At 33.6% G+C, this 14804-nt stretch overlaps 1 protein-coding gene across 25 annotated transcripts in view; it reads right to left on the minus strand.

Annotated features, from left to right (window-relative positions):
* Positions 1-14804, minus strand: part of Adgrl3 (adhesion G protein-coupled receptor L3) — a 735816-nt gene that overhangs the window by 91443 nt on the left and 629569 nt on the right. For all 25 annotated transcript variants that reach the window (XR_011369974.1, XM_070012589.1, XM_070012578.1 and 22 more), the window contains 2 exons: positions 12654-12874; positions 2219-2285 (listed from right to left, as the gene is read on the minus strand). Coding sequence is in view for 24 of the 25 variants with exons in the window: in XM_070012589.1 (XP_069868690.1) it covers positions 2219-2285; positions 12654-12874 (288 nt within the window). In the remaining variant the exon portion in view is untranslated. The remainder of the gene's footprint in view (positions 1-2218; positions 2286-12653; positions 12875-14804) is intronic.

The following is a 14804-nucleotide window of genomic DNA, read 5'->3' on the forward strand; positions in this document are numbered from 1 at the left end:
CTAGGGCTTCTGAGTGCTACTATTTCTGTACCCTGAACATTTGGGTGAATTTATTGTGATTCAAATGCTACATTATAAAAATACATATAACACCCAGTGCCAGTGGCACACACTTGTAATCTAGCTACTTAGGAGGCTGAGATTTAAGGATCAAAGTTCAAAGCCAGCCAGGGCAAGAAAGTCCATGAGATTCTTATCTCCAATTAACCACCAGAAAACCGAAGTGGCACTGTGGCTCAAGTATATAGTGCTCTCCTTGAGCTGAAGAACTCAGGGACAGTGCACAGGACAGGCTCAAGCCCCAAAACTGACAAAAAAAAGATAGATAGATAGATAGATAGATAGATAGATAGATAGATAGATAGATAGATAGATAGATACATACATACATACATACATACATACATACATACATACATACATACATACATACATACATATAAAATCAGCTCATTCTTAAACAAATACCTATATATCATCTTTAAAGGATTAGAAAGTATTGGTTAAATTCTGATATTACAATCTGTAATGATATTATTTTGTCACTGAGACTACAGAAAGCATATGAATTAGAACCAAGAATTCCAGTGTAAACTATCTGTATCATTTATATATAAACTGCACAGAAAACCACATATTACATTGTCCTTTGGCATTTGGCTCATTTATACTTTCTACAGTTTGGAAATGGTGGATCCTAGAAAAATTTAATTTAAAAGCCCCATTAAAATTTCCCTACAATATAGCCTGACAACTTTTATCATTTATCCCTAAGTCAAAACAATATTAAAAGTAAAAATTTAAATGCATTGGCTCATGTCTACAATCCTTGCTATTAAAGATGCTAAGATCCAAGGACTCCAGTTGTAAGTCAGCTAGGACAGACAACTCTGAAAGACTTTTATCTTCAAATGATCAGCAAAATAACAGAGTGGAGATGTCACACAAGTAGTATGATGTCACCCTTAAGAAAAATTGCTAAAATTGCACAAGACCCTCAGTTCAAGCCCCAGTATTAGCAAACATACATGATTTATGTATTGGGTACTTAATAAACCTGACTTGAACTGAGTACATTTGCAGGGGAAAATGTGATTTGTATTGACATAACTGCACATTGTCAGTATTCTATGAACTTTTATTCATTTCTTATAAAAAATAATGGTTAATATATTTCATTTGGAGCAATATCCTATTTCTTACTTTTTATATGTATGTATATATGTATGTACATATGTATGTTATGTACCAATCAATGTAGGTATGTACATATAAAGTATATAGATCATATTGCCTTTCTATATTCTGAAACATTTCTTACTTCCAAAATACTTTTAGCTCAATAATTCAAAATAAGAAATTGTGGCCCTATATTTTATTCAAAGACAAAGGGATAACAAAAATAAGTAGCAACTATATTTTTTTCAGTCAGTTGTGGGGCTTGAAATCAGTGCCTAGGGGTTGAACCTCCTTGTGCTTTAAGCTGGCACTCTACACTTGAGGAACAGTGCCACTTCCGGTTTTTTGAGTGGTTAATTTGAAACTCATGGGAACTTTTCTGTCCAGTTTGGCTTCCAACTAGGATCAGTAGATCTCAGCCACCTGAGTAATTAGGATTACAGGCATGAGTCACCCAGAGCTGGCAGTAACTATATTTTTTTTAATAAAGAGTAGTACTAATACTTTGATCTAAACATAAAAATTGTATTGGAAATAAAAATATTATTCAGCTGAAAATAAAATGAGAAGCATGATTTCAGAATGCCTGCTTAATTGGGCTGTGCCCAAGTAAATTCTATTAAGCTTTCGTTTTAAAGAGACATGACAAAACTGGAAGAAATAGGTATTTTCCCATCTTTCTCATTCCTCCATACTCTCAATTCAAATTATCCCAAAGAACAAAATGAAAATATACTATTGTTGAAGTTATCATTGCTTAATTATCTATATAACTAAATGGACTAAATTGGATTGGATTTGTAAGTGGCCACAGATTGCAAAACACTTCACATTCATGTATTTTTCTCCTGCAGGTTTAGATTAACTATTTTACAGTATAAAAGTAGCATATAATGAGTGCCTAATTGCTTGAGTTATGTAGGGTCAAATAAGTACATGCTTCACCTCAAATTAACCTATGTAAATTAAAGTCAGTACAGGAATGGCTAAAGTTTTAGTTCTTGATGTGGAAAATACATAGTTAATTAGGAATTCTCACCATAATTATCAAGGTCGCTGGTCCTATAAAACTCCAAATGAAGTAGGTGTCAAGTCGGAGCCAACATCTGCAGGGAAACACAAGGGAGAGAAATACTTAAAGACGGGGTAGTGGACATATATCAAGAATGAGCGAGTGACAGAGAAGAATGTGAGCTGCAAAGCATTCCACTGGGAGACAGGAAATATTACATTGCTTGTTCATTTAAATGCTGAATTATGTGCCCAATTTCTGACAGCACTATTGATGGAGTAAGATAATTACCCCTTGCGGAAGCAGGGAAAAATGGCACTGGGCCTATTTGCTAAGGCCTTTTGTGCCTGTCATAGAAATCTTATGGGAAACAATAAAGAATGAAAGAACAAAAGGAAGGAAGGAAGGAAGGAAGGAAGGAAAGGAAGGAAGGAAGGAAGGAAAGGAAGGAAGGAAGGAAGGAAAAAGAATGAAAAGGCCATGCATAGAGCCATTAAAACAAGTAGCTTTAAGCTATCCTTTTCTCTCCAATTACAGTGCTACATAACCTGTCTATCAGCTGTCAGGGAAAGTGACATTTTCCTGTCAAGAAGATCTGAGGAAATTCAGTACAAAGAAGAAATAAATTTGGTATTAGATGACTGAAGTTTAATTAGCTTGGGCAGCCAACCTTTGAGAGTTCTTGAGTCTTAAAAAAGTGCATTGTTACTGCTCATACTTCTGGGGTTGCAAATTATCCTTAGCATCTCATGAAGTTGATTCATGACCTAAAAGTGAATTATTAATCACTTAATTTCAGCCACATTTAATACTCCCCCAATTCTTAAAGCCTCTGGGAAATTACACTTCCATTCTCCAGGATGACAGGAAGACAAAATGGAAGTGACTCGTTATGAGAAAGATTAATGTAAATTTTGAACAAATTATATTTGATGTTAAAAATAATATCTTGAATTATTTGCCAACCTGGTACATCTGAAGCATAATTAAAAAGGAAATGCTTTCAGCAGCAAATATCCAAGAATGTTTTGCTGTACTGTAAGCCTACAAATCTTAAGGACTTAAAATATTCTTGTAATTACACAAATGATAGTTAAACCTAAGCAATAATAGAATACCAGGAAAGCTACAAAGAACACAACTTAAAAATATCTATCAATAAAGTAATTGATACATAAAATATTTGCTTTTCTCTGATAAAATACTATAAAAGTTTAAAAAAAGGGAGAAGTAAGACAGGTGCTGGTTGTATATATCTATAATTCTAACTATGAAGAAGGCTGAAATCTGAGGAACATGGCTGAAGTCAGCTCAGGCAGGAAAAATCCCCAATTAATGAGCAAAATGCCAGAAGTGGAGCTCAAGTGATAGAATGCCATCCTTGAGTGAATAAAACTAAGGGACAGCACCTAGGACCTGTGTTCAAGTCTCACTATTGGCAACAAAAAAGTATAGATTGTGCACATGACAAGAGGTTACATTTTAGAAAAGTTGAGGGCTTCCGAAAGAGGGCTTCAGTGGCAAAGCACTTGCCTGAAATGCAAAAGGCCCGGCTTTTATTTCCCAACACCATCAATTAATCAATGGATCAAGAGATAATAGCAGGTAGATAGATAGATGATAGATGATAGAAAATGAATTTCTAGACATTTGTCTTTCTATTAAGTGAAACACATATAAACTAATTTTAATGAAAGTACAATGAAAGACTTTCAGTTCATCTATTCATCCTAGAGAAGGCAATTTCTTTCTATTCAAAATACACATAATTATCATGCTTGAGAAAGAATACTATTGTTGAGGTAATCAATATTTAAATTCTTCCCCATTTTGTTTGAGTAATTCATTATGCTTTTGTTGTGTTGTTCAAAAACTTGATGATAGAAAATCTATGTGTGGTGTTGCCTATAAATAGAAACCAACCCGAGAACTCAAGTTTCGTATATGAACCTTTCCCTTCTTACTGATGTGGAGACTGTCATCACCTTCATAAAGGATGTGTGTGTTGGACTTGAGTGAACTAGGGGAATTTTTGTGGTTCTCCACAGACCATATTTTCCCCTCAGGGTAAAAACAAAGGACAAGCAGAGACATTCTCCTAGAATATACTCTCAGCCTAAGAATGTTGTTAGAATCCGAGCACTACAATACAATATTGATGATAAATGTAAGAATGAGTATTAATAATATTGTCCTTGCTCGTAGGTCAAAGTTTTGGAGAGGTAATCTGAGAGCTATAATAAATTTCCAGGAAATAAACTTTATAGGAATATGTGCTTCAAGATTCCCTAAAAATATCTCTACATCTATCTATCTATCTGTCTGTCTGTCTATCATACAAATTAAAGACTTGTACAAATAATGTTTATATGGTTACTGATTGTCTTTCAATGAAGAGAGTAAAAAACTTGGCATTGCCAAACACTTTGTTTAAGTAACAGTCATTCAGCTTTTCCATACAAAGCTTGCTTAGGGAATGCTTTCTTTGGAAATGTGCTTTTGGTATAATGGTATCTGAGAAATGCAAAAGTGAAATTAGAAATTATTTTTACTCTAAAAAATGTTTTCAACGTGTATTTATTACAATAGAATTAAATTCCCCTCAGAACTGAACAGTGGAAGGAGGTAAGCTCAGCAATGCAAAGTGCACTCACTGAATGAGCCATCTCTCCATGAGGGCTGCAGGGCTTTATGCCTTCTGTGGCAAGAATGTCTTTGCTAATTTGATTGCCATATGGCCACACCTGCTGTTGTTTCTGGACACATGCTAGCTCTCTCAAAGCTTTCTGTATTTCATCGCTCGCTCTCATTACCTACCTTAAAAATTCACATATTTCCTGCCCCAGTTCACAGTGTTAAAACTGAAACAATTCTCTTAGGTTTTAATGTGAGGAATGGTGTCGTGTGGGTTGTATACAAACATGTCTGGATATGTAGAGTCTAACTCATAGCATCCTATAAATCAGTATCATTTGGATGCAATTGAGATCCACCAGTTAAGGGGAAACCATTTCAGATGAGTGAGACAAATGGAAGAGGAACACTTCATCACAGTAAGCTTGCAAAAGGCCAGAAACATCTACAATTGAAGAAAATGATCCACTTGAAAGTGGCTTTTATCCACCAAGCAACTTCTAACTCATGAATTGAGTCATTTTGATAGAGCATTCTTGTATAACTTTTATGATGTCTCAAATTACTTTTTAATAAAATTTAACCATATGTGTATAATCTATACATTGTGCTTATGAAAGTACTATAACAAAAGAAATCTGAGCTAAAAAAGCAAGGACACTCTGACCACATTACATTTTATTGGAAGTAATACAAAAAGCTTTCAATACCAAATATATTCTAGAATTCAAAGGAGGACTTATAATGTGCCACAGATCTTGCCTTATCTTTATTTCATTAGCATTGCACATGTATATCATTTAAATTCTATTGTACTGTATTTTTTGAATGATAAAAATAACATTGTTATTTTGTCTAACGAAATGTTACTGAAGCAATATTTTTTTCACAAGGATAAATTGTTATTCTCCTCCAGAGTTGTTCTATTCCAAAGCATAAGAAACATCATTAAAATTAAAAATGTAGATTTTAGTATGAGTGCCACCTAAATGTCATTTACCTACTCTGCAAGTACCATATTTGTGTTTAGACAAAAATGAAAAAAATGAACAAAATTAATCTTCCACAACATTACAATAGTGTTTTTGAAATTGGACAACAGAAAACTATACTTCTAAAGTTGATTCTCTTCTGATGTTAAACTAAATGCTAAAGTACTTCATTTTATCACAAGTCATTTTGAAAAGGCAGAATTCTGTATATAGAAAAAATAAAGCCAACTGGGCAATATATATAAATGTCATCTAAAACATATGTTAAATAATGCTTGTAGCATCCAGTAACACTGTGAGATTATAATTTCTTATTCAAAATCAGCAATGTATTGTCATTTAGATATTATGGAAAATTGCATTTTGGCTCTGATTTTATTCTTCCTTGTGAAGCAGATATGTGATTATTATTCAATGTTTTCTTAAGAAATGTGAATTAACAATAGTATTCTTAATACTTCCTACAGGTCATTAAATCTGAGAGTAAACTATCAAGTGCTCAATGTAACCAGTAAACATATTTTGGTTGATATTCAGCCCTGAAATTAATAAGTCTTAATTATATCAAGTTGTTCATGAGAATTTATAAATTATACAATGCTGTTTCTTCTGTAACATATGCAAATATCTCTGTAACATATGCAGATATATTTATCTACTGGAATAGTTGAAAGAGTTTTTAAAAAGAGAGAAATGTAGCAAGCAAGAGAAAGGAAAAAGAGACAGATACATACCAAGCATAACATGTCTAACCCTAAACTTGCACAATCCTTGTTAATATAATTTTCAATACAGTACACTCATTTAGCTAAACCTGAGATACTTTTGGAGCAAGTGAATCAGAATAAAACAGTTTTCTGATTCATGCAAGGATGGAGTCTGAATAGTAGTAATCATGATTAACATTTATAGTTCTACACAGCTCTGGATTTCAGAATAATATAATAATATATAATATAATATATGATTTATATTCTGATCATAAAGTTTTTATGTCTTTATTTGTATCAACTACATAATAGAACTAGTAATAATAGTTGTAATTTAGCTTGCACATGCTATACATTTGATTTACATACATACTCCAACACATACGTAAGTACCTTTATATACACATGTGTAGTTTCAAACATCACAATAGCCTTACAAAGTACTTATAATAAACTCCACTTTACAGATTTGGAGAATTGGGATAAACAATTGGGTTTGAGGTTTGTTCTAGTTAAACTGATTCCTAAATCCATATGGCTAATGAACATGTATATTATTATACTTCTTTTATTCTAGAAAGAATTCAAGTTAAACATTTGACTTTAGTTTTATTTCATTGTATTTTCAAATTAACAGACCATCACCCTGTCTGTTTGGTATGCAGTTCTGAAATGGATAAATGCTTAACCAAAAAGTTCATGCTGAACTTAAAGTTTCCACATATGGTGATAACTTGATGTCTTTGACCTGTTTCATTTCAATGAAATGTAACAATATTTTTAAATGTCACTTAAAAATTGCTAGACAAATACTCTAAATGAAAATATTTTCTTTATGTATGTTTAAGAGACAAATGTATATAATAAACCTATATATGAAACTAGTAGATACTATTAAATTCAACGTGCCTTGACAAGTCTCTTCAATAATAAAATAATTTACAAAATAAAGACCATTTTTCAGCCCAAACACTCATGCTGGTTAAATGATAGAAAGAAAATAAAGAAACATGGCAGCTCATAAGCTAAAGAACTGGGATGGGGGAATCTAAATTTCAATAGATAATTTAAAGCAATTTCAGATGATCACATTTGAATTTGGTTGTTTTTAGGGCTTACCTAATCTTCTACTACTTAAGGATTTCTGATTGATCACAAATGTTCAAGATTTAATCCATGTTTTTGAGCAAGCCCTTATCAATAATTTGCTAGCCTGGATTTTATCTCTTAGGCAATCCTTTGTTTTGTGGGTTGTTTTTTGTTTTTGTTTTTCTCCAATGATCTTCCTCTTCCTGGTACCAAAATCTCACTCCATCTCCTGATCCACTCATAATATTGCCCACAGCCTTTTCACTTGTATGCATGAGACTCAGAAAATGCTATAAACCATTAATGTGATTTTTTTCTATTAAAAACTTAACTGTTAAAACACTTTGCATTTTGTGGTAATATCAAGGCAATAACGTTTGAATGAACTGATTAGCATCAGATAATAAAATCAGAGTGTGCAGGACTCTATTTCCAAACAGTTCTGATTGAATTGCAAAGTCAATGTCAGACTTTTCTGTACTCATCTTCTGACAGTATTCTATTGAGCAGCTTCATTAAGTGTTGACATGAATAAAAGACTGGAGTTTGGGAAAAGACATAAAAACAGATAAGTGGAAATAAATTCTCATTATTAATAGTGCAATTCAAACATGAGATCCAGTATTGGTTTAAAAAGGGACATTTGGTTATTTGATGAGTCTTTCAACTATAAGGTTGTTGTAGCCAAATATTGTTATAACTACTAAGTATATGTGAGATAAATAAAAATGTTTTGTTTTAAAAGACAGAAATAATGACTCTTCTATAAGCATTGTAAATTGATGGCAAATGAAGCAACATTTCAAGATCAAATTATGTATGCTGTGTGTGTGTGTGTGTGCACAGTACATAATAAATTCAACAGCTTAATAACACTTCATAGAAAAACACATCATAATCTATCAGCCAGATAAAATATGACCGCATCTCTATCTGTATCAAAATAATATTTATTCAAACCTAGGAGAACAATTTTATCTCTAAAGCCATCTTCTATTGTTGATATAATTCGCTATTTTTAGGAAGGGCAAGCTATTATTATTATGAAAGTTTTCTGAACTAACAACTCCTTATACTATAATAAAGCAATTAAATAGATAAAGAGGAGTAAAAAGGTGAAAAAAATCTTATATGACCCATTGTGATATATATTAAATTGTTTTGTTATGTGCTCTTTTTGGTTGAAACAGAGTAAGTTTAAGAATCATGAAGTTCTAAAAATAACTCTTAAGGACTTCCAAAACAAAAGTTTACTAGATTGAATTTACTGAAAATGGCCTATATCTCTCTGATAAATTCCAGTTTATATTTGACTGTGGATTGCATACATTTTATTTTTAAAACCTACCATAACATTCAGGAAGGAGATATTAGCCAGCAAAACAAAAAACAAGAACAAAAATTAAAAGGTACATCACAAACCATTCACAAAGTGAACTAGGAATTGGTAATGTTACATGGAATAAAATAAACAGTAATAGAAACTAGAATAGTAAAGACAGGAGACAGTAAGAGCCATGATATCGAATTCTATATGCAGAAATCTTGTGAGTTGCATAGAAGCCAATGTTTAACTTTGTATTTGAAAAGATGCCTTGATTAAGACCTTAGCAAAAAAATGAAATGTTCATTTCAGTTTGGCAAATAAACACCTGAATATTAAAGAAAAGTTCTATTTTCAATGATCTGTTTCTTTTTTAAAAATTGTTTATATAAGTTCCATGGGTTGGTGGGATATCATTGTTAGAACTCTATCAACACTTGCTTCTTCAGTGAAAATGACATAACGGTAGAGTTATTGGGTTGGATGAGCTCCCCCAAAGTAGATGTTAATCATTTTCCAGTGGAGTAGGAAAGCTCCTGTGTGACCAGTTGTTGATTTTCTTTGTAATATACAGAAGAGATATTGAGATAGCTTGTATCTGCCCGTGATAGAATTTTATTGATTTTTTTCCTATTTATCTGTAACATTTACCTATTGCTCTTTTTCTCTGTTTTGCTTTTATTCGGGCAAAAAAAATCATAATTATAAAGCTGAACTCCTAAGGTTGGTTTTGAATAAGTACCTTGGAAATAAATTAGCCTCTATTCCCATATAGTAATAACACCAATAAATGAGACATTCTAGTTATGGTGCAGGAAATTAGAGTAATGATGGCCAAAGCTTTCACAAAGTCACCAGTCCTGTACACTATTGATTCTAAAAGAAGACAGATTTCAACTATCCAGGAAATGACATCTGTCTCCAAATAAATCACCGAAATGCAAAGCATACAAGTTGAATCAATTCAGTAACAGGAATATTTGCAAATAACTAAGGGGAGAAATACAATCATTAAATGAAAAGAAAAGAAAATCAGGAACTTCAAGAGAGCAAACAGAGCTGCGTAAGAACAATATTTGAAGTCCTAGAAGGTCAGAAATAATGGTATCACTCAAATTAATTTTAGGGGGAGAGTGTACTGATCAAAATGTAAAATTATACAATCCTGGAGGAGTGACTGCTGTTGGGCTCTTTGCTATTGGGCTCTTTGAGTGGTGCTGAGTGTATAACACTGAGAACAAACTGCCATAGAAGGGTACAATTTAAAGGTCTGAGTTTTATAACGTGTGAAGCATATCAATCCAGGTGTTGTTTTTATAAGAACCACAAACCTATGATCAATATAACACCTCTATCCTAAAATACCTTTAAGAGAAAATATTTTTTTCTAAGCCTAGTCTGTTCCATCCTTGTTACTGAATGAGAATGAGCTCATATTTGACAATACTTCACAAAGTCAGGTTCAAACTCAATTGTTAGTAATTACATTTACATATAATTATTTGTGCCCTTAGCATTCTAGCGATTAACTGTACAGCTCTACTTCTAGATTTTTGATGGTTCATTGAAGCTAAGAGTCTCCTGGACTCTCCTGCCTAGGCTGGCTTTGAACTACAGCCCTCAGATCTCAGCCTGGTGAGGGGTCAAGAGTACAGGCATGAACCATCAGTGCCCAAATGAGAAAAAGAAAGGAAGGAAGGAAGGAGGAAAGGAAGGAAGGAAGGAAGGAAGGAAGGAAGGAAGGAAGGAAGGAAGGAAGGAAGGAAGGAAGGAAGGAAGGAAGGAAAATAGATTTCTTTTATTTATATTATTGGTGCCTAGGTACCACATATATGTTATATTCACAAGGCTTCCTATAATTCTGCTGTCCTTTTCTTGTTCCATCTTTAGGAATTCTCATTTCTGGGAAGCAACCTGCTTTATTACTAGTCAGCTAGGGCTGCTGACTCTCAGAAGCCTGGCTTATTAACTTTTGGACAAATTGATGTTATCTAACCTCACCTGAGCCTTCACTGTTGCTTGGAATTTTTTTTATTAATGTCTAATTGGCTCTTTAACACATTTTCCAGAGGGCTCATTTCAAAGCTCTTCAAATCTCCTGACTCTACAACGTGACCTTAGCTATTCATTCAACAGATCTCAGCAGCTTAGATTTGATGGGAACCTTTCTCTGCTTAGAAATTTACCTTTCTTAGCGTCTGAGAAATTTACCTTTCTTTACCCCAAAGAAGAAGGTCATTTTGCTATGTAAAAAGGATCCTCCTACATTTAACACAATGTGACTTGGTTTATGACATGTTTGCTGCTGTCTAAATCTATATATAACCATGGGTACAACTTTGGGTTAATGTGGCTGATTTCCTCATCTGTAAAATCAATACCATCAGTTCAGAAACCACTTTCAACATCAATTCAAGGTATCCTTAATCTTGTGTGCCATAGTCATCTATCTTTTTGTTCCCAATGGTCCGAGAGTACCTTTACCTATCATTCAGCTTGTATATATTGACTACAAGTGAGAGGAAAGGTACTTTCTCTCCACTGTTCTTCATAAACATGTTTCTTCTCATCCTACACAGGCTTCCGTTGTCATCCTCTTTAACCACAACTACTTGTAGTGCTGGGAACAGAGTCAAGGCCCCTATTAACACTAGGCAAGTACTTAAAGACTGAGCTACATTCAAACCCCATAAGGCATTGGTTTTCCACATAAATTCCTTGGTTACTTTAATCAAAGAATCTAATATGATCACTATTTTTCAGTCAAATTATTCCATGGTATACATAATTCTTAAAAACTTTGCTTTCTGGATACTAACTTATCTTTTCACACCTTCCAATTTGGCTTCTGCTCCCAACTCTTTCTCCAAATAGCTGTTGCAAAGGTCAAATGATTTTTTCTCCAGTGCTTATCTTACTTGAATTATCTTTGACATAAATCACCACTGGTTTTGAAATGTCAACTTGAAACTTTCTCTTACTTTCTTTGACCTTCAATTCTATGATTCTCTTTCTAAGGGTCTGTTTACCTCTCTTCCTTCGCTACTTTTATTTTCTCTCCCCAGTCTACGTCCTCACTCTGGTTTTTCATCAGAGATCTACCTCAGACTTCTTTCTGTTTCTTCCATGGAGGGTTTCCTTCACTTTCAGGACATAAATTGTCAAGAAGCAATTTCAACTGAACTCTTTTTTCCAGTGTGCTGGATATCACTAAAGATAAATTTATCACTGCACCCTACAAAGACACAGAGATTAAAGGAGGAAAAACACAAAATGTTTCTGTCCTCTGGACTTCTTGTTCATAAAGCAAAAGACTTTCCAATGTCTAGCATATACATAACAAGAAAGTGAGAAGTCACCAATGTTAGGAATCTCTCTGTTTTGTCCTAGTACATGTGTCACAGCTCCTTGTGTGGCAAATGTCTCAGCGCTCTGAAAAAAATAACAAATATCATCTTTACCTCTTACTCTAAGTGATGATGTAGAGAAATGGTTTTGCTTGAAGATAGCATCACACTTAGGTTCAAGAATGTTTTTCTTTTCAACTCATAGGCTAACATAACTCATATAAGCTAACATTAGATTGAATATATCCTTTGTTTCTGACTTCTTACATTTAATGCTTTAGGTAACAAACCAAGAGAACCCAAAGCTTTATTAGAAACTAGATTTTAAAAGAAAGGAAGGAGAGAGAAAACACACAATCAACTCACACTTTGTCTGTTCCGTAACTTCTATAGTCCACTGCAGCTGCCACAGCCACAATGAGAGCAGGCATGCCATAGCCCACCAGATAAAAGTACTTCCTTCGCGAGTGCTCGCTCTCAAAAACCTCCACCAGCATGATGTACAGCTGAACCCCCTCCAGGAACATCCAAGTGAAGGCAGCCAGGAAGAAGAAATGTAAGAGGGCAGCGAAAACAGCACAGGCAATCTAGGGAAAAGAACGGACAAGTCAGTCAAACAGCTTCCACAGGGAATATTCATCAACTGCCTTTAACACTAAACCACTTACCAACCTAGCAGTAATGAAGGAGGACTGCAAATAGCTTAGCTAAGATTGATAAAACGCACATGCTAAAAACGAATTCAGTGTTCCCTGTCTTTGCAAACTGCTTTTAACTTTCATGATGGCTATGGATGACATGTCAGGATAGCATTTAAAGAGAGGGGAGGGAGAGAGGGAAAGAGAGAGAGGGGAAGCATTATTACTGATTTTTACTGAATTTTGCCTAAAGATTTTCAAATAGTCTCAGGAAATTCTACATAGACATTACTCTAGGTATGCTAACATAGACACATATATAAAAACCACATAATTTATGATGTTAAGGATCAAACCTGGGATATTAGACATACTAGGCAAGTACTCTCTCTATTTCACTTTCTGAGCTACATCTAATACTATTAACTCTTTTAATTACAAAAGAAAAGGAGAACGTGGAGGTGTGACATAAGTGGTAGAGACCCGGCCTGGAGCAAGGAAATGAGTTCAAGCGCCAATACTGACATGATACAAATATTAAAAAAAAAACTTTTAAAAAGCTGATACAGAAATATTAAACCCATGGAAAATAGTTTAATCTAAATATCATTAATTAATAATAATATTCTAGAAGGAGATTGTAGGTCTTACTAAGATTGAGCAAGAGAAAAATTAGAAAATTTAACTGGAGTAATTAGTTAGTACGGTCCCTTAGAAGTGAGACAGAGGGCAGGTGAGGGTCATTGAGTTTACAGGATGGCAATGAAGGAGACCATGAGGAGGCCAAAGGACTGAGGTGGGAAAGGAGCAGCTGGCCAACACGACATGAGTGGTAGGAGAGGACATCTAACCAGTGGTGAGAGAACAGACCAGCTTGCTGAGCTGCAGTCCCTCTCTTTTCTATCCATCACTGTTCTTTGTGATCCACAGATTCGTTTCTTGCTGCATGCAATATTTGGTACCATTTCTTTTAGATCGCATGCAATTTCAGGAAATAAAAATAAAAGTAATATTTCTAAATGAAAGCAAATCACATGGAATTTGAATTACAGGTTAAGACAGAGATAAATGATATCTTCTTTGAAAATGACACAATTTTTCATTGACTGCTCTTTTAGAGCTAGAATTTCAACTATTAATTTTTTTTAAATCTAGAGCTATACTTTTTTTGGGGGGGGAAATGTGTGTACTCTGATTGCTTATTCATGTATATGTACATTTTAGAGAGGCTCTTTTATAAGTGAGCTGAGCAATTAAAATATATTCACCATAATTATATCCTTTACAGTTATTAATCATGAATACATCATCATAGACATGAATTCAATTGCATTTATATTATTAAGCAATCTATGCATATGGACATATACTAGAGAACAGTATTAAATGAATGAATTATTTATTATACTCATAAATCTTATAAAAATTTTAAAAAATGAAATATTTCCTTTGATTTTCAGTTCTAGCCATGAGAGTAAACTTACCATATACAAATATCTTAATAAAGGGTTTCACAAAAATCAAAAGGGGAATAAAGCACATGGAAATCATTACATATTATGTATATTTTCCCTTTCTATTTGCTTTTTACCAAAACCAGTTGACCAGTATTGTTCTCTTTTTTTTTCTGCCCTCCTTCCTTCCACAATACAAGGAAATAGAGAGCAGCAAAGTATGAAGCTAGCACTTAATGTGGTGAAAGAACTTATCTGACAAAAGTATAAAACAAAATTGGAGAAGAGCTTATATATTCTAAAATGACCTGCCATTTATACTACTTTACAAATTATGTCCATTCATAACCTCATTTTAGACTTATCGAATAACAATCATATTTGTTAGATAAATATTCTTCTGTTCTGTAAATTATCTCATTATT

This window comes from Dipodomys merriami, unplaced genomic scaffold, assembly GCF_024711535.1.
Source record: "Dipodomys merriami isolate MVZ:Mamm:240054 unplaced genomic scaffold, mDipMer1.0.p SCAF_9, whole genome shotgun sequence".
Taxonomy (NCBI): Eukaryota; Metazoa; Chordata; class Mammalia; order Rodentia; family Heteromyidae; genus Dipodomys; species Dipodomys merriami.